Raw genomic sequence first — 19693 nt, forward strand, 5'->3', positions numbered from 1 at the left:
CTTGGAGAGTGTGTTTATTTAAAACAGCAAGATTTTTGGGATTGGTGTTTAATGATAAGGTTAGTTTATTAGATCAAAGCATTTCATTTTGAGGAAACTAGTGAACTTGCATGATTGTTAGCATTTAAGGAAAAGCTACTTTATTCCCTGGCAGATGAAATGATATGTTAGCTGGAAGTTTCATTCTGTTGTTGGCACTCACATTTAGAACTTTTTTTAATTAAAATTTTTTATTTCATTGTGGTAAGAACCCAACATGAGATCTACCCTCTTAACAGATTTTTAAGTGAACAGTACAGTATTGTTAACTATAGGCACAATGTTTTACAGCAGATTTCTAGAACTTATTCATCTTGTATACCCATTGATTAGCAACTCCCCATTTCCCCCCTACCCCAGCCCCTGGAAACCACCATTCTGTTCTCTGCTTCTATGAGTTTGACTATTTTAGATTCGTCATCTAAGTGGAATCAGGCAATATTTGTCCTTTGGTTTATTTCACTTAGCATAGTGTCCTAAAGTTTCATCCATGTTGCCATATATTGCAAGATTTCCTTCTTTTTTAAGGCTGAATAATATTTCATTGTATGTATATACATTTTCCTTATCCATTCATCTGTTGATGGACATTTAGATGGTTTCTACGTCTTGGCTGCTATAATAGTGCTGCAGTGAACATGGAAGTACTAATATCTCATTGAGATTCTGATTTCAATTCTTTTGGATAAATACCCAAAAGTGGGATTGCTGGATTTTATGGTAGTTGTATTTTTAATTTTTGGAAGAACTTCCATACTGTTTTCTTTACAGCTGCACCAACAGTATACAAGTGTTCCAATTTTTCCACATCCTTGCTAACACTTGTTGTCTTGTTGTTGTTGTTGTTGTTGTTGTTAATAGCCATCCTAACAGGTTTGAGGTGATGTTGTGGTTTTGATTTGCGTTTACCTGATGATTAGTGATGTTGAATATCTTTTCATATATCTGTTGGCCATTCGTATATCTTTGAGACATGTCTAATCAAGTCCTTAGCTCAGTTTTTAATCAGGTTAATAGGTTTTTTTTACTGTTGAGTTGTAGGAATTCTTTACATATTTTGGAGATTAACCTCTTCTCAGATATATTGTTTGCAAATATGTTCTCTCATTCCTTAGATTGCCTTTTCACTCTGTCGATTGTTTCATTTGCTGTGCAGAAGGCTTTTAGTTTGATGTAGTCCCACTTGTTTATTTTTGCTTTTGTTGCCTGTGCTTTTGGTGTCATATTCATGAAATCATTGTCAAGAAATTTTCTCCCTATGTTTTCTTCTAGGAATTTTACAGTTTCAAGTCTTATATTTAAGTCTTCAATCCATTTTGAATTGATTTTTGTGTATGGTGTAAGATAAGGGTCTAATTTCATTCTTTTGCATGTAGATAGCCAGTTTTTCCAAAATCATTTGTTGAAGAGACTATCCATTCCCCATTGTATATTTTTGGCACCTTAATTTAGTAAAGTTTCAGGATACAAAATCAACATATAAAAGTCAGTTGCGTTTCTATACACTAACAACAAACTATCTGAAAAGGAAATTAGGAAAATATTTCCATTTACAGTAGCATCAAAAAATAAACCACTTAGGAATAAACTTAACTAAAGAGGTGAAAGACTTGTACAGTGAAAACTGAAAAACACTGATGAAAGAAATTGAAGACACAAACAAATGGAAAGATATCCCATGTTCATGGATTGGAAGAATTAATATTGTTAAAGTGTCCATAATACCCAAAGCGATCCACAGAGTCAATGTAATCCCTATCAAAATCCCAATGGAATTTTTTACAGAAAAAACAAATTCATATGGAACCACAAAGGACCCTGAATAGCCAAAACAATCTTAAGAAAGAACAAAGTCAAAGGCATTACACTTTCTGACTTCAAAATATATTGCAAAGCTACAGTATTTAAAACAGTATGGTACCGGCAGACAGATATTAAAAACAATGGAACAGAATAGAAAGCCCAGAAATAATAACAATGATCAATATTTTGCCAATATTTTTTCAACTATCACTGAAGAATTTTAAAGAGAAGTCACATGATGACATTTGCATTTTAGAGAGATCTCTGATGGCAGTTCCCAGGATGAATAGAAGGGAGTGTGACAGTGAGGAGAGAGAGCTGAACTAGGGCAGTCTATAATTCCTTACTTCCCATTATCTTTTGAACTCACTTCAGTAAAGTTCACACCCCTACAGGGCCTCAGGATCACACTTGTCAAGGCCCTCCATGGCTTTCCCTTCCTGCTGTCACATCCAGTGGTGAGTTCTGAGTCCTCATCTTACTGGGCCTCTCGGCGGCATTTGACATGGTTGCGACCCTTGCTTGCCTTGGCTTCTGGGACACCAGGCTCTCCTGGTTTCCTTTGGACTCACTAGCCAGTCAGTCGGTCCTCAGCGCCTTTTACTGGACTCTCCCTCCATCCTCTGGAATCTGGAGGTTGGAGAGCCGCAGGGCTCAGGCCTTGGACTGCCTCTCTGTGTGTTCACTACTTTGAGGATCTTCTCCGGACTCAGGTCTTTCACTGCCCCCTCTGCATGGGCACCTGCTGCTCTGATCCCTCCTCTGGGTTCCAGACAGATGCAGCTGCCTCCTTGATCTCCCCGGGGAGGTCTCAGAGGCCTCTCAAACTTAGCCCGTCCAAATTGAAGTCTTCCTGGGCTTACCCCAGGCTCCTCCGCAGCCCTCCATGGCATCTCCTTCCTTCAGCTGCGTAGGGAAAACCTTGGGGTCATCCTAGCACCTCACTCTCCTCTCACACCCCAACATGCAGATTCAGCAAATGCTTCCCATCCCACTTAGAGTGAGCTCTCTACTCCTTGCTGTAGCCCACAGGGCCCTACATGATGGGGTCCTCCTCTCCCTCACCCACCCCATCTCCTATCAACTTCACCCCCCACCTCCTTGTGCTGCTTCTGTCCTCCCCCACCCCACCTGCTTGTTCCTTGATCATGCCAAGCATGCTCCCACCCCAGGGCCTTTGCACCTGCCATGCCCTCTGCCTGGCATGAGCTTTCCCTGTTCATCCACGAGGCTTGCTCCCTCACTTCATTCAGTCCTGCTCAAATGCCGCGTGGTCAGGGAGGCCTTCTCTGATCACCCTGTCTAAAACAGCCCCTCTGGGCCCTCTCTCTTCCCATCCCCTGCTTTAATCGTATCCCTTTGCTCTGTGTCGATCTCTTCTCCTAGAATGTAAGCTCCATGGGTTTAGGGACTTGGCTTTTCCACTGCTGTCATCCCCACCACCTAGTGCAGTGTGTGGCACATATATATTGAGTCACAGAATGAATCAAACTGATCACGTTGTTCTCCCAGGTTAAAATCCTACTATGCCCCATGGCATCTCCATGCCTTTGCCCATGCTGTTCCCGCTACTTGGAAGGTGCTTCCTCCTCTTAGTCAGCCTGGAAAACTCTTACTCATCCCTCAAGACCCCACCCAACTGTCACCACCTTTGTGAAGCTCCCACGTCCCCAGGTAGTGTTAGCCAGGTGACCCTGAAGCATCCTGTACATGCCTCAGTTAATGCTTGACTCTCACGCAATTTATCTGTGTGTCTTCTTCAGTAAACTGTGAGCTTCCTGAGGGCAGGCGCTGTGTCTTCACATCCTGGATGCCCAGAGCCTAGTCCAGTGATTGCACAGCCTTAAGTATTTGGTCAAGTTTGCTGACTGACTGAATAAATGAACCAACAGATGAGGGCGGAAGGGAGTAGAAAGGAGGGAAAGAGGAAACCATCTCTTTCCCTGGAGGTGTCCTCAGGGTGCCTGGGAGCTCCTTACCAGGGAACTTCTCCTGCTCCCCAGACTAATCCTGATACTCTGCCTCCTCGTCCAAACTTTCTAGAAGCAGATGCTACCCTCTCTGCCACAATAACTTAGTTTCCAAACCCTAGAATTAGGACCCATGATCTGACAAGTTTGATTTTGCTTTTATAATGATGAGTTTAATGTTTGTAAAATGCTGGTCACATGTGTCTCAATCAATAGTAGCTGTTGTATGCTGCAGAGAGGTCAATTAAGGTAAACACTAAAAAATGTAATTAGGAGTTGGGTTGTACCTTAGCACAGGTACAAGCCTTTTGCTAAGTCTGGGTAACTTTAGCAAAAGTCATGACAGCAGAGTGGCGTATTTATCAGGATAGGTTAGGCTGTGTTGCAACTACAGACAACACCAGAAATTTCAGTGGTGTAAGACAACAAGAGTCTCTTTCTCCCTCCAAAGTATATAGCAGGGCCAAGCAACTCTTCCAAACAGCTTCCCTCCATGGGGTGACTTAGCAATTTAATAAGCTTTGGTATTTTAGCTTCACCATCTCAACATGAGGCTTCCAGGTTCACTTCAGCAGGGGAAGAGAGAAACTGGAGAACCACATAGAGCCTTTGTGCAGGCATTGCTTCTGCTCATGTTTCTTTGGTCTGATCTAGTCATGTGGCCTTGTGTAATGCAAGGATATTGGGAAGTGTATTCTTCCATGTGCCCCAGAAGGAAGGGGAACAGGATATTGGTCAGCATTAATCATGTCCCTCAGAAATGGTAAGGCCAAAAGAGGGCTTTTTGGTGAGCTAAAGAGGAAATGGGAGGAGAGATTGTCTTCCAGCAGGCAGTATGAGGAGCTCCATGCACCCACCGCTCAGTGCAACTGGAGAAGATTATTAAAAAACAACAGCCATTTACGGTGTCTGGAAATAATCCTAAGAGTATACACCAAATTAAAAAAATATCTATTCAAGATAATCTACTAAGATTCTATAAGAACAGCAAGAGCCTGTGGTATTTGAACTAAGACCATCGTCTCCCTCTCTCTTCCCAGATCAGTGAGATGGAAGCTCCATTCTAGACTGGTGCATCCAAGAATACAGGGCTCTCTCTATGCAGCTCCTGGTTGGAGGGCTATCTTCCCAGAAGAGGCGGGATATCAGCATTTCTCATCCTGCCTCCCACTGCCTGTTGCTAGGGCTAAGTTCTGGGCTAGTGTGGCTGAGAGGTGGGGGTCCCTTCTTTCACCCATCCCCCTCAGGTGAGATAGAGGCTCTACTTTGAGCATGATGGGGCTGAAAATACTAGGGCCCTGATCACCCTTGCCCTGGCTGGTAAGGTGTTTCCACACTGGCAGAAGCAAGCTAAGAAGACCTGAGGCTACTGCCCCACCCCCACTTAGCACTCAGGTCCTAAAGTGGGGATGTCAGACAGAGAAGCAAGTCATTCACCTCACCCCCCAACTCCACAGTCTTGGTTTGGAGATTTTTCCTTGGGGGAAAAGCAGGTCACAAAATAGATAGATCCTAATTTCTTCCCAAAGGAACTGACTTCATTTGCAACATAAGATGAGGAAGTTCAAGCTTAGAAGGATATTCTCAAACAGTGGAGGTTGTGGTGAAGGGCCATTGGGAGGTGATTGGTAGATTCAGTGGAGATATAAACTAAACTGTAGGCCAGCTAATCTGCAAGAGAGAACTGCATAAGGAGACAGCTGGGAGGAGCCCTCCTGGGGTCAGAAGGTAAAAGGATAGAAAAAGATATATCATGCAAACAGCAACCACAAGAAAGCTAAAGTAGCTACACTAATATCAGACATAATAGACTTTAGAACAAAAAATGTTATTAGAGATAAAGAGGGACATCCTATAATGATAAAACGGTCAATCCATTAGGAAGATATAACAATTATAAACATACGCACTTAGTAAAAGAACACCAATATACATGAAGGAAAGTCTAACAGAAATGAAGGGAGAAATAGACATTTCAATAATTTTTGGAGACTTCAATACCCCATTTTCAATAATGGATAGAATAACTAGGCAGAAGATTACTGAGGAAATAGAAAAACTGAACAACACTATGAACCAACTAGACCTAAGAAACACATTCCATCCATAGAACATTACACTCAACAACAGGAGAATGTACATTCTTCTTAAGTGCACATGGAACATTTTCTAGCATGGACCAAATGACGGGCCATAAAACCAACCTCAGTAAATTTAAAAGTATTGAAAGAATACAAAGTATGTTCTCTGGCCACAATGGGATGAAGTTAGAAATCAATAACAGAAGAAAACTGGAAAATCTACAAATATGTGGAAATTAAACAACACACTCTAAAACAATAAATGAGTCAAAGAAGAAATCAAATGGAAAATTAGAAAATACCTTGAGATGAATGAAAATGAAGATACAACATACCAAAACATATGAAATGCAGAAAAGCAGTGCTTAGAGGGAAATTTATAGCTGTAAATCCTTACATTGAAAAAAGAAGAAAGATCTCAAATTAATAACCTAACCCTTCATTCTTAAGACACTGGAAAAGTGTCTTTTCCAACTTAACCTAAAGCAGGCAGAAGGAAGGGAATAATAAAGATTAGAGTGGAAATTAATGAAATAGAGAATAGAAAAACAATAGAGAAAATCATCAATGAAACCAAAAGCTGGTTCTTTGAAAAGATCAATAATATTGGCAAACCATTAGCTAGATTGACTAAAAAAACAAAAGGGAGAGGACTCAATTACTGGAGTCAAAAGTGAAAGAGGGGACATTACTGCTGACCTTACAGAAATAAAAAGGATTATAAATGAATACCATGAACAAGTGTATGCTAACAAATTAGAAAACTTAGATGAAATGACAAATTTATAGGAACACACAAACTATGGAAACTGACTCAAGAAGAAATATACAATCTGAATAGACCTATAACAAGTAAAGAGATTGAATTAGTAATAAAAATAATACAGAAAAATAGCCCAGGCTCAGATGGCTTCTCTGCTGAATTCTACCAAACATTTAAAGAATTAGTAACAATACTTCACAACCTTCCAAAAAATAGAAGAGGAGTGGACACTTCCTAACTCATTTTATAAGGTCAGTATTACCCTGATATCAAAATTAGACAAAGACTTCACAAGAAAAGAAAATTATAGACCAATCTTTCTTATGAATATGGACACAAAAATCTTCAACAACATACCAGCAAATTGAACCCAACAACATACAAAAATAATTACACACCAAGACCAAGTGGAATTTATACCAGGAACACAAGGTTGATGTAACATCCAAAAATCAAATAATTTAATACGCTGTATTAGTAGAATAAAAAACAAACCCTCAGAATCATCTCAGTAAACACAGAAAAAGCATTTTATAGAACTCCAATATCCTTTCAGGATAAAACACTTAAACTCAGTATAGACGGGAACTTCCTCAACCTGAAAAAGAGCATCTACAAAAACACAGCTAACAACATACCTAGTGGTCAGAGACTGGATGCTTTCCTCCTAAGAGCAGGACCAAGACAAGGAGGTCTGCTCTCACCACTTCTATTCAGCATAGTACTGGAGGTTCCAGCCATGGCAATTGGTGAAGACAATGACTAAAAGACATCCAGACTGGAAAAGAAGTAAAGCTATCTCTCTTGGCAAATGCAGTGATCATGTGCACAGAAAATCCTAAGGAGTCCAGCATGGTTACAGGCTACAAGATCAAGATAAAAAATCAATTGCATTTCTATACACTTGAAATGAACAATCTGAAAACGAAATTAAGAAAACAATTTTATTTCCAATGGCATAAAAGATAATAAAGTATTAGGAATAAAGCTAATAAAATAAATTTAATACTTACAATCTGAAAACTAAAAAACATTGTTGAAAGAAATTACAGATTAAAATAAGTGGAAAAACATCCTGTGTTCAATTGGAAGATTAATATTAACATTAATTAATATTAAGATGGCAATGCTCCCTAAATTGATTTGTAGATTCAATGACATCTCTGGCAGAATGCCAGCTGATTTGGTTATAGAAATTGACAAGCTGGTTTGAAAATTCATAAGGAATTGTAAGAGATCCAAAATATCCAAAACTGTAGGAGGATTCACTGTTCTTGACTTTAAAACTTACTACAAAACAACAGTAATAAAGACCTTATGGTACTGGCATAAGGATGGACAGATAGATAAACAGAATAGAAGTGAGAGTCCAGAAATAAACCCATGTGTGTATGTTCAACTGATATTTTACAAGAGTGCTAAGAACATTCAGTTGTCTTTTCAAGAAATGGTGCTGGGTCACTGGATAGTCACAGGCAAAAGAATGACATCGAACCCTTACCTCATGCTGTATACAAAAATTAACTCAAAATGGATCAAAGAGGGGGCCGGCCCCGTGGCCCAGTGGTTTAAGTTCGTGCGCTCCGCTTTGGTGGCCCAGGGTTTCTTTTTTCTTTTTTTTTTTTTTTCCTAAAGATTGGCACCTGGGCTAACAACTGTTGCCAATCTTCCTTTTTTTTTTTTTTTTTTTAAGGATTGGCGCCTGGGCTAACAACTGTTGCCAATCTTCCTTTTTTTTTTTTTTTTTTTTTAAGGATTGGCGCCTGGGCTAACAACTGTTGCCAATCTTTTTTTCTTTTTCTGCTTTATCTCCCCAAACCCCCCCATACACAGTTGTATATCTTAGCTGCAGGTCCTTCTAGTTGTGGCATGTGGGACACCGCCTCAACGTGGCCTGACCAGCGGTGCCATGTCCGCACCCAGGATCCGAACCCCGGGCCGCCGCAGCGGAGCGCGCGAACCTAACCACTCGGCCACAGAGCCAGCCCCTGGCCCAGGGTTTCGACAGTTCGAATCCTGGTCGTGAACATGGCACCTCTCATCAAGCCATGCTGAGGCAGTGTCCCACATGCCACAACTAGAAGGACCCACAACTAAAAATACACACTATGTACCAGGGCATTTTGGGAGAAAAAGGAAAAATAAAATCTTAAAAAAAAAATGGATCAAAGACCTAAATGTAAGAGCTAAAACTATAAACTCTTGGAAACAGGGGTAAATCTCTGTGACCTTGGATTTATCAATGTATTCTTTGATATGACACCAAAAACATGAATAACAAAAGAAAAATGGATAAATTGTACCTCATCAAAATTAAAACCTTTTGTGCTTCCAAAGAATACCAACAAGGAAGTAAAAAGACAACCCACAGAATGGGATAAAATATTTGCAAATCATATATCTGATAAGTACCCAGAATTTATAAAGAACTCTTACAAGTGAACGACCAAAAGACAAACAACCCAATTGAAAAATGGGTAAAGGGCTTGAACAGACATTTCTCCAAAGATGATATATGAATGGCTAATAAGCTCATGAAAAGATGCTCAATGTCATTAGTCATTAGGGAAGTGCAAATCCAAACCACAGTTAGATACCACCTCACATCTACAAGGATGGCTGTAAAAAAAGGAAAATAAGAAGTGTTGGTGAGGATGTGGAGAAATTGGGACTGTCTTGCATTGCTGGTGGGAATGTAAAATGGTGCAGCTGCTGTGGAAAACAGTTTGCCAGTTCTTCAAAAAGAATAAGGAGCATTTGCTTCAAAAAGTTAAACATAGCCTTTCTATATGACCCAGCAATTCTACTCCCGGGTGAATACTCGAAAGAATTGAAAACAGGTACTCAAGTAAGTATATGTACACTCCTTTTCAGAGCAGCACTATTTACAAGAGCCAAAAGGTGGCAAATGCACAAATGCCCATCAACAGATGAATGGATAATAAACAAGTCGTGGTATATACATATGATGGGATATTATTCAGCCTCAAAAAGGAAGTACTGATGGTACATGCCACAGTGTGGATAAACCTTGAAGACATTAAGTGAAAGAAGCCAGACACAAAGATTATGTATTGTATTGTTCTATTTATATGAAATATCTAGAATAGATATTTCTGCAGATATTTCTAGATAGCTACATCTGCAGAAACAGAATGCAGACTGGTGGTTGTCAGGGAGTGGAGGGAGGAGAGAATGAAGAGCATTTGTTTAAGGGCACAGCGTTTTCTTCTGGGGTGATGAAAATGTTTTGGAATTATATAGAGGTGGTAGTTTCACAACATTGTGAATATATTAAATGCCACTGAATTGTTCACTTTAAACTGATCAATGTTATGTGAATTTTACTTCAGTAAAAAAAAAAAAAACGTTTTAGAAGAAGTTAAACAGAGCATATGACTTAGCATTTCCACCTAGGTATCTCCCCAAGAGAAATGAAAACGTATGCCCCCGCAAAAATGTGTACATGAATGTTCATAGCATCGTTTTTCATAATAGCCAAAATGTGGAAACAACCCAAATGTCCATCAACTGATAAGTGGATAAAAAAATATGTAGTATATCCATACAATGGAATATTATTCAGCCATATTAAGGAATGTATTGATACATGCTACAACATGGATGAACCTTGAAAACATGCTAAGTGAAAGCAGGCAGTCACAAAAGACCACATATTATATGATTCCATTAATATGGAATGTCCGGAAAAAGCAAACAGAGAGAGACATAAAGGAGATTAGCGGTTGCCTGGGGTCGGGGGTGAGGGGGGATGATGAAGAGTGACTGCTAATGGGTATGGGTTTCTTTTGGGGGTGTTAAAAATGTTCTTGAATTAGATAGTGGTGATGGTTGAACAACCTTGTGAATATACTCAAAGCCCCTCAAGTATATACTTTAAGATTGTGAATGATATATGAATTATATCTAAATAAAGTTGTTACAAAAAAAGAGTAAATGGGAGGTGAAAAAGGAAAGCCTTTAAGTATACATTATTCTTGGTTTGGTGAGAGGGAAGGAGAGAGAAATAGCTAAAGAGGAAGGCTGGGGTCAAGGAAAAAGACCAATGGAGTGATTACCATAAAAGTCAGCCTAGAGGTTACCTGTGTCTGTGGGGGGGCCGTTGTAATCAGGAGAAGGTACATGAGTGGCTTCTTGAGTGTTGTCAGTTTTGTATTTCGTGACCTGGGTGGTAGTTATGCAGATGTTCCTGTATAATCGCTTGTTATTCTGCAAAGTTGTGTTTTCTGCATTTTTCTGTATGTCCATCTTTCCTTCTCAATATGTGGTACCACCTTCCACCCGGTTGCTCGTGTCAAAAATCTTGGGGTCACCTTGACTCTTTATTTTACGCCCCATATCTAACCCACCAGGAAACCTTGTCAGTTTTACTTTCAAAATACATCCAGAATCTGACTCCTTCTCACCACTACCTGGTTTGAGCCACTGTCATCTCTCACCTGGGCAACGGCAGTAGCCTTCCAACTGACCCATCTGCTTCATCCCTTGACCCTCCTGCCCGGGTTTATTCTCTACCTTGCAACCAGAGTTCCTTTTTTCCCCTTTGGCTTGAAGATATTTCTTAATGAGATATAATCTCATACAATGAAATGCACATTAAGTATACATTCCAGTGAGTTTGGACAAATGTAGACACTTATGTAACAAACATCCCGATTAAGATATAAAGCATTTCCACTATCCCCCAAAAGTTCCAGAAAGGTCCTTTTTAAAGCCAGTGTCAGATCATGTCACTCCTCTGCTCAACACCTCCCAGTGGCTTCCATCTCACTGAGAAGAAAAGCCCGAGTCCTTACAGTAGCTAATAAGGCTGTCCACAGTCTGCCCCTCCCTCCATTACTTACCTAATCCTAGAGTTCTTTCCTTTTCCTTGAGTCCACTCCAATTACACTTCTTCCTCACTGTTCCTAGGACATGTCAGGCACTTTCTGCCTCAGGGCCTTTGCTTGGTGTTCTCTGTCTAGAATGTTCTTCTCTCAGATACCTACTTCATTTAGGTCTCTGCTCAAATATCGCCTGATCAGAAGAGGCCCTCCCTGCCCACCCTATTTAGAAGAGCATCCCCCCACACTGCACTCTTATCCTCTTGCTTTGCTTTATTGTTCCTCATAGTACTTACCTCAATCTGATATTACGTATCTGTACATACAAATCTATTACTGTCTCTCATGTCAGTTCTGTGAGAGCAGGGACTTGAGTGCTTTTGTTATGGCTGTATCTCCAGTGAGCTTAAATCAATGCCTGGCAGGTAGTGGGTACTCAAAAACTATTCAGTGACTGTCCACAGCCTGCAATCTAGTCCCGTTTACCGTACCACCTGGACTAGTGCACCAGCCCCCCCCCCAGCTGATCCCCCCGTCTCACGTCTGGCTCCTTCCTTCCCCACGCTGCAGAATTATCTTTTTACAATTCACATCTGGTCATCTCACTCTCTTTCTGAAAACCCTTTGATGATGTCCCTTGGCCCTTCAGATAAAGTCCAGAGTCCTTCACATGACTTGCAAGGTGTCTGCTCTTTGGCCCTGACTGCTTGGCCCGCTCGTCTTTTGCCTCCAGCCATCCTGGACTGCTTTGAGTTCTCAGCTGGAGCCGGTCTCTCACTTCAGGTCGTTTGTATATGCTTCTTTCTGCCTGGGCTCCTCTTCCTCCCACTCCCCTTTCCGGTCTGTTTGAGGGTCATTTTCTAGGGGAGCCTCCTCTCACCTCTCAGACTAGGTTAGCTCCTTCCGAGTCCGGCTGCAATCTCATCTCTGCTGTTTTCTTTTTTTTCCATATTTAATTTTTTTACATTTGTAAGAACAACTGTTTACTTTCCCCCTATGAAATGAAGTTGCACCATTTAATTAAAGGAGATAAAAATAGTTCTGACTTTTAAAAATATAATCATAAACTTGTAAACATGAAAAATACTTTGAGTACACTATCAATTTATGTGCTTTTGTGAAGTTATGATACCTTTTAAGAATCTGCTGAATGTTGTGGATCCCAAGAATAATACTCATTTGCATATATTTTGAATACTCTTAAGTTTCACACACAGGTATGAAAAAATGTATGTGGAGTAGTAGACGAATATCATCTTTCGTCTTTCAGCTCTTTAAGACTTTTTTTTTTCCTGCTTTTTTCTCTCCAAGTAGCCCCAGTACATAGTTGTATATTCTAGTTGTGGGTCCTTCTAGTTGTGGCATGTGGGATGCCGCCTCAGCATGGCCTGATGAGCGATGCCATGTCCGCGCCCACGATTGGAACCGGGGTGAAACCCTGGGCCACCGAAGCAGAGCGCGTGAACTTAACCACTTGGCCACGGGGCTGGCCCCTAAGACTAACTTCTTGATTTATGCCTTTAATCCCACCCCCTCTCATTTCTAGACACCTTCTAGAGCTTAGTCATCAGCACCATTCTTTTTCTTTCATCTTCTTTGTTTTCTCCTGGACCTTTTCCCTCAGCTTATATAATACATAGCAATTCAATGTATATCTTTTTCCATAAAGCTTTATTACTTTTGAATAACTTTCTTAGTATAAATTCTAAAGAATAGTAAAAAATATATGTAAGAACCATTTTTTATGATTCTTTTGCTACTCGTTGCCATATTTCTTTCCATGACACTTTTTAGAACACTCTCTTCCTTTGCCTTCTGTGGCAGTGTATGCTCCTGTTTTTCTGTCTGCCTCTACAATGTTCTCTTTCTTGTTTCCTATTTGGCTGTTTCTTTGTCCCATCGGTTAATACTGTTTCCTGTGTGACGATTTCTTAAGCCCTTTTCCCAGCAGGCTTCTCATGTATCCTCTCTATACATTCTGTTATAGAATGTCTCTCATTCTATCAAGTGAGTTTATGATTCTGAACTCCTCTAAAGCTGGGATTGGGCTAACCCTGAGAGCTCAACCCAGTGCACTTTTTTCCTTGTACTCATTACATTTGTCATTGTTTGATGTCCAGCTCCATGAGGACAAGGGCTGTGTCTGTCTTTTTTTTCTAATATCCCCTATGCCAAACATAGGCCTGACAGAGCAGCTGCTCAAAGAATATCTTTAAATGGATTAATGAATGTGAATAAAAAAACACTCTAACCCACAGTTTATTTTTGTATCTGTTTCCTGGGATCAGCCCAGATTCTAGTCAGATCAATACAAATATACTAATCATTTGGCTGAACTGGCCTCCCTGCCTATCAATCCATCCAATAGCCTGCAACCACAGTAACATAAGAAAAAGTCCGATTGTGTTCCCATCCCCAAACCTCTGCTATCTCATTACCTACAGAATGTAGCAAAGCTCCTCAGCTTGGATTCAAGGCTTTGGCTCCAATTTCCCTTTTCAGACCTCTCTGGGTTTATTTATTAAGTTCTTATTATATGCCAAGCAGTGGGCTAGTCACTGAGGAATTCACAAACTAGTTGGGACATCCGGTACATAGATTGACTTTAATCGGGCGTGGTCAGCTCTATTACAGAGTCTGTGAGAATAGTTTCAGATAACGGCTTATAAATACTAGGTTTTTGCCCTCTGCAGGTTCACAAGTTCAGTCTAGAACTGCGATATCCAGTACAGTGGCTGCCAGCCACATTTCAAGTGCTTAACAGCTGCATGAAATAGTGGCTATCATATTGGACAGCACGGCACAGACCATTTCAGTCATCCATGGAAGGGGAGTTACCTATAGGTGCTTCAAGGAGAGCAAGGGCAGTTTCCCACACATGCACCCTGTGGTGCCAGCTACCAGTCCCCCAGCCCAATTCGCCCACTCAAACCCACCCCCCGACCTTGGCTGGGGTGTGTTTGAAGTAGTACAGGCTCCCAATAGAGATAATGCATGAAAGTACTTTTGTAAACTATTAAGTGATACGGAAATGTGCTAGAACAAATAGGTTCAGTTCTTGCTTTCATCACAGCTTTGGTTACTTCAGCAAAGTCTAGCCCTTTTCTCGGACTTCTCCCACCCCCAGGATTTATGCCAAAGGATTGTGAGAAGTATCTGTTACACACAGGCAGCATTTACAAAGTAAAAATTCAGATTATACCTACCTCGATGCTTTTACAAGCTATCCATCCAGGACCCTACTTCACCACCCGCCTTTTCCTCTGTCACTTTCCTTAGAAAGGAAGGACACGAATTGAAATTTCCAAAACAAAATATTTATTTTGAGATTTGAGAATAATGGGAAAACTAAGTAATGGGAATTGGACCCTCATCGGGGTCTTCTGGGAAATCGGAAGCACCACCCTCTTCCGCAGCTCGATGCTTCTCCAGTTTAGCGATCAATTCTTTCGCTGGATTGAAGACGCCATTGGTTTGCTGGTCACAGACATAGCAGCGCGGGGTGGTGCGGAAATGCTGCAGTGCACAGCTCTCGCAGAAATAATGCCTGCACTTGGTGACAACTGGGTTTTGGAAGGTCTGGCGACAGATGAAACACTTGAATGGTATTTCCTCATCATCGCTGCCCACTTCATAGTTTTCGTCCTCATAGACACCATAGCGACCCTCATCAAGCTCACGTTCGATCTGCCACCCATGCTTGTAATCTGAACGATCATGGAGGAATTTGCAGCTATCTCCGAAGCCGCAGAAGCCAGTCTCCTTGTAGTCCTTACAAATGTCGGGCTGGTAATCCCAGCGCACGGTGGCGCGTAGATGCTCGGGAGCTCGGATGGGGCCTTTCCTCACCATCCCGGAGGACGCATTGCCCATAGACGTATCCTTGGGCTTCATGTATTTCTGATAGTTGTTGATTCCCCGATAGATCTTGTCATCTTCCTTGCCCCTCAGCTCTTCCTGGATCTTCTGGCTGCGCTCAAAGATGGCCTGTGCGTCACGCTCCTTCTCTGTGTCTAGCTCGTAGACAGCAGTCGCCCCCATATCCTCTGGCCCCACGGGTTTCGCCGAGCGGGTGGACTTATAGACCACGCCGAGAGTCTCGGGCTCCTTCTCCTCCTCTTCCTCGCTACTCAAGTCCCCGTAAGCCACCTTCTGTTTACCACTGCCACGGGTCTTCTGTATCATTGGATTGTGGGTCGCCCTCTTCTTTTCAGGGCGAACCACAGTGCTGCCTTCTTCGCTGCTGCTGCTGCTGCTGTCTCCGCGCTCTTGGTCGCGGACTGGGCGCTTTCTGCGACCTGCAGCTCCTTTCCGCCCAGGCTTTTTGAAGAGGAAGGTGCACACCTGCTCTGTCATCTTTCCTGGAGAAAGTTCCTCTGCCATTTTGGAGTCCCGAGCTCCAAAACGGCTGCGGCGTGGTGGGTAGTACGGGGCCTGTTCACGTCACTTCGCGGCGAGCGCTCGGCGGCGAGTCGCAGCAAAATAAGCTGCGGAAAGAGGACTGCGGGAGCGCGGGAGGGCGAGAGCGCGAGCATGCGCCACTCTTGAGCCCTGCCGGACTCCGTCGCTTCCTCCAGAGGCGTACGTGACCCCGCGCCGCTCGCGGGCTGCCGCGGAGCTTACCGGGAAGGGACCGAAGCCGGGTCACCTTTAAGACGCCTGGAGGGAAGCGTCTGGCGCAGGGGACCGTCCCGCGATGTGGTTCGAGATTCTCCCCGGGATGGCCGTCATGGCCGTGTGCTTGCTCATCCCCGGGGTGGCCACCGCTCGCATCCACAGGTTCACTAACGGGGGCAAGGTGAGGCAGCTTCCGCGGCCCGGCGGCTGACTCGGCGGACTGGCGTTACCAACTGGGCGGTGGGGCAGGGGGCCGGCCGACTCCGGAGCCTCTCCGGGACGGGGAGCACCGAGGGCGGCCCTCCCGTTTCTTTGTGTTGCCAAAAAGCGGAGGCTTGCGGAATGAAGCCCAACGCAGAGCACATTCTACTCCAGCAAGAAGTTGCTGGGTGAAGAGTGGACAAGAGGGTAGAGTAGAGATTCGGGGGCTGGAAGGTAGGAGATTCGAAGAGGTAGGTCCAAACTCTTAGGCAGAGGGAGGCATCAGTTAGTCTTGTCCCCGCTCGCTCGACCTCCAGTCTCCTTTCTTGCTGGATTTTGACTTTAATTTCTCGCCTCCACGTCTCGGTAGCTTCTCGGTTTTTACTTCTTCCCCACCCTTAATTAGGTTTTTACCTTGACATTTTTTTATCCCCCGCTTTCTCTTGCAATCCTTTAGGAATTTACCGCAAGCTCCTGTTATTCACATCAGGATTGTAATTTTCCTCTCTTCCTAGTACTTCACATCATCTCGGGAATACAGAGCACAATGTATTTGTTTTCTGCTTTTGTGATTGTCCTTCATGTGTGATCTACCGCTTTTTCTGCTCATCAGGGTCCCAAAAGGAAACAGTCATGTCTTTAAAAAAAAATAAACGTAAGGAGGAAAGGAAAAAAATGATGCTGGTTAAAATGGAAAGTGTAAGAACTCATGGTTACCATCTTAATTGTAAAATTTAGTGGTCCGATGTTATTTAGGATTATTGTCTTATTGTTAATTTGTTTTTTATTTCAGTAATGATTCCATTTTCCTATAATGTCACTTATTAAAGTTCTAGTATCCCTCTATTGGGTCACTTATCTTTATAAACTGCAATAATAATTTCTTTTAATTGTAGGAAAAAAGAGTTGCCCATTATTCATATCAATGGAGTTTGATGGAAAGAGATAGGCGCGTCTCTGGAGTGAATCGTTATTATGTGTCAAAGGTAAGATGGCTCTGATGCTAGCCATCTGTCAGGGACGTGGGTTCTGGTAATAGTTTGCCAAAAGTCTTACAGTGCTAATTTAATTTGCATTTTCTTGTCTACTAGTGAGGTTGAGTAGCCTTTTACATATTTAATATTTGTATTTCCTTTTCTGTGGATTGTTTGCCTATATCCTTTGCTACTTTTTGATTTATAGGGGTTCTTTGTATATTATGGATATTAATCTTTTATATGTGGCAAATATTTTTCCCAGTCTGCTGTTTGTCTTTTTCAACGTATGATGTCTTTCATCAGACAGTTTTTAATTTGATGTTCAGTTTACCATATTTTATCCTTCTGGACTTGGGGTTTTATGTCTTGCTTACAAATGACTTTACTACTCAAGATGATAAAAATGCATTCTTACAAATTTTCCAAATACTGTTACAGTTTCTTTTTTCTTTTCTGTTTTTACATTTAGTGTTTTGACCCTTCTACAGGTCGTTTTGGGGCATAATGTGAAACCGGGATTTAACTTTACTTTTTTCCGATAGCCAGTTGTCACAATTATCCATTTATAGAACAGTCCATTTTTTTATTTGAAATACCACTCTAGTAAATTTCCATATACACATGGGCCTGTTTCATCAATGCACTCTTCTGTAATCCATTGGTTTACCAATTCCTGCACCAATGCCATATATAAAGAATTACTGTAATTTTATATTTGATTGAATCATATGAAATTGGGTTTTTTTAGGTTAAAAATGGCCAAGTAGTAGCATTTTCATATGGTTCAACCTAATAGTATGTTCTTATATCTTGTAGGAGTTTGTCCTCATTATTCTTTGAAAATGTTTGTTACTTTTTTATATTTTCTCCTTGCTCATTCATTCTTCACAGTGAACCTAGGTAAATATTCCATTTTATAGATGAGAAAACAGAGGGTCTGAGTGACTAGATAACACAAAAGGACTCAGCCTAGGTGATGTGCCTCTCAGTATAGTGCTATGTGAGAATCTAATCTAATGAAGGTGATGATAGAGATCTACAAATCGAGAGCAGTATTTCTCAAGTATGGTCCAAGAATAACTGTCAGGATCACCTGGCATATGAGATACAATGCAGATTCCTAGGCCCTTGGCCAGACCAAATGAATTAAAGTTTCTACAAGGTGGCAATTTTAATTCCTCTCAAGGTGATTCTTTCTACAATAGTAAACAAATATCTGGACTGTGTTATTTTAACACCTGGAAGACATGTCATCACTGATTAATGTTTTACTGTATAGTTTCTCAAGTATTTGGTTGTGAACTGAGTAAGATAGAGTGGGTCTTCTGAATCAATAGTGTCATGCTTACAGGGCAAGAGTTCTGGAGTTGCGAGGGTCCCTGAACTTGAATTCTGGCTCTGCTGCTTCCTTACTGACTTGAGCAAGAGACATTAAACCTCTCTGAGCCTCTATTTCTTCATGTGTAAAACAGTGGAATGAGGCTAGTAGTATCTTCCTCATGTTGGCTGTCATTTTATAGAACAGTTTTACTATGCTGTCCCCTGACTCTCTGAGGATGCTTTATAGAAGGATCCACATGGTAACTATCTAGTTGCTTGACTTTAGTTCTGTTATGGGGGGGTCTTTTTACATAAAGTGATGTGTTTGCTGCTGTCAGAAAAAGAAAACTAGAAATCATTATAGGTGATTCTTTTCGCTTTAGTGATTATAAAATTCAGTCCAGTTTATTTTTAGAGTTAGAGCAGTGTAGGATGTGCAGGTCCTTTCTTTAATAACAGAGAGTGCCATTTAGTGACACTGGAAATAACACATGTACATCTTTGATGGGAGAAGAATTCTCACATTTTCGTTTTTAAACTGTTTTTCAGGGTTTGGAGAACATTGATTAAGGAAGCATTTTCCCGATTGATGAAAAATAACTCAGTTATGCTCATCTACCCCTGCTAGAAGGTTATGCAGTGTATTGTGTGTTATGTAGTATCTAATAAAAATAAAACAAAAAAGTAAAACCAAAAGTTTTCTTTATATTTTTTCATAGTACTACACAAGATGAAGCAGTCTACCCAATGTAGCTTTATCACTTTAAAAAAACTGGAAGGCAATTGAGGCTTGTAAAACTACAGACACAATTGTACACCAGGCACCTATCACTGTTCCCAATGCCTAATGTGTCATAAATGGTAGTTGCTACTATTGTAATAGATACTAATATACTAAAAACCGTTGCTGCTTCAGAGATTGCCAGGAGAATACAGAAAGAGAAGTACTTTTTTTCTAGTTCCTTTTCTGGGTGAATCCTATAGTGGTTAAAATTCCAGTTAGGATGCTTTAAAACTGAGATTGCACCTTCAACTTTCATTCATTCTGTATCTAACACACAGTCTTCGCTTAAGTGTT

The 19693-nt window shown here is 41.3% G+C and overlaps 2 protein-coding genes across 2 annotated transcripts; one reads left to right on the forward strand and one right to left on the reverse strand.

Moving 5' to 3' along the window:
* Positions 1-14795: 14795 nt before the first annotated feature.
* RNF113A (ring finger protein 113A) lies at positions 14796-15883 on the reverse strand. Its single transcript, XM_001491814.4, has one exon. It carries the CDS (start codon positions 15881-15883, stop codon positions 14849-14851), a length of 1035 nt encoding a protein of 344 aa, XP_001491864.1. The 3' UTR covers positions 14796-14848.
* A 280-nt stretch (positions 15884-16163) lies between these two features.
* On the forward strand, positions 16164-19311 carry NDUFA1 (NADH:ubiquinone oxidoreductase subunit A1). The gene is made up of 3 exons (XM_001491785.6): positions 16164-16298; positions 17215-17304; positions 19165-19311. The coding sequence occupies exons 1-3, from the start codon at positions 16197-16199 to the stop codon at positions 19183-19185; spliced, it is 213 nt and encodes a 70-aa protein (XP_001491835.1). The 5' UTR covers positions 16164-16196; the 3' UTR covers positions 19186-19311.
* The last annotated feature ends 382 nt before the right edge of the window (positions 19312-19693 follow it).

The sequence above is a fragment of the Equus caballus genome, chromosome X, assembly GCF_041296265.1.
Source record: "Equus caballus isolate H_3958 breed thoroughbred chromosome X, TB-T2T, whole genome shotgun sequence".
NCBI lineage: Eukaryota > Metazoa > Chordata > Mammalia > Perissodactyla > Equidae > Equus > Equus caballus.

Bases quoted from the DNA above. Each gene is read 5' to 3' on its own strand.
- RNF113A (XM_001491814.4), bottom strand. From the start codon at position 15,883: ATGGCAGAGGAACTTTCTCCAGGAAAGATGACAGAGCAGGTGTGCACC.
- NDUFA1 (XM_001491785.6), top strand. From the start codon at position 16,197: ATGTGGTTCGAGATTCTCCCCGGGATGGCCGTCATGGCCGTGTGCTTG. The intron at 16,299-17,214 runs GTGAGGCAGCTT...TTTTAATTGTAG, and splicing joins GGTTCACTAACGGGGGCAAG to GAAAAAAGAGTTGCCCATTA. The intron at 17,305-19,164 runs GTAAGATGGCTC...ACTGTTTTTCAG, and splicing joins ATCGTTATTATGTGTCAAAG to GGTTTGGAGAACATTGATTA.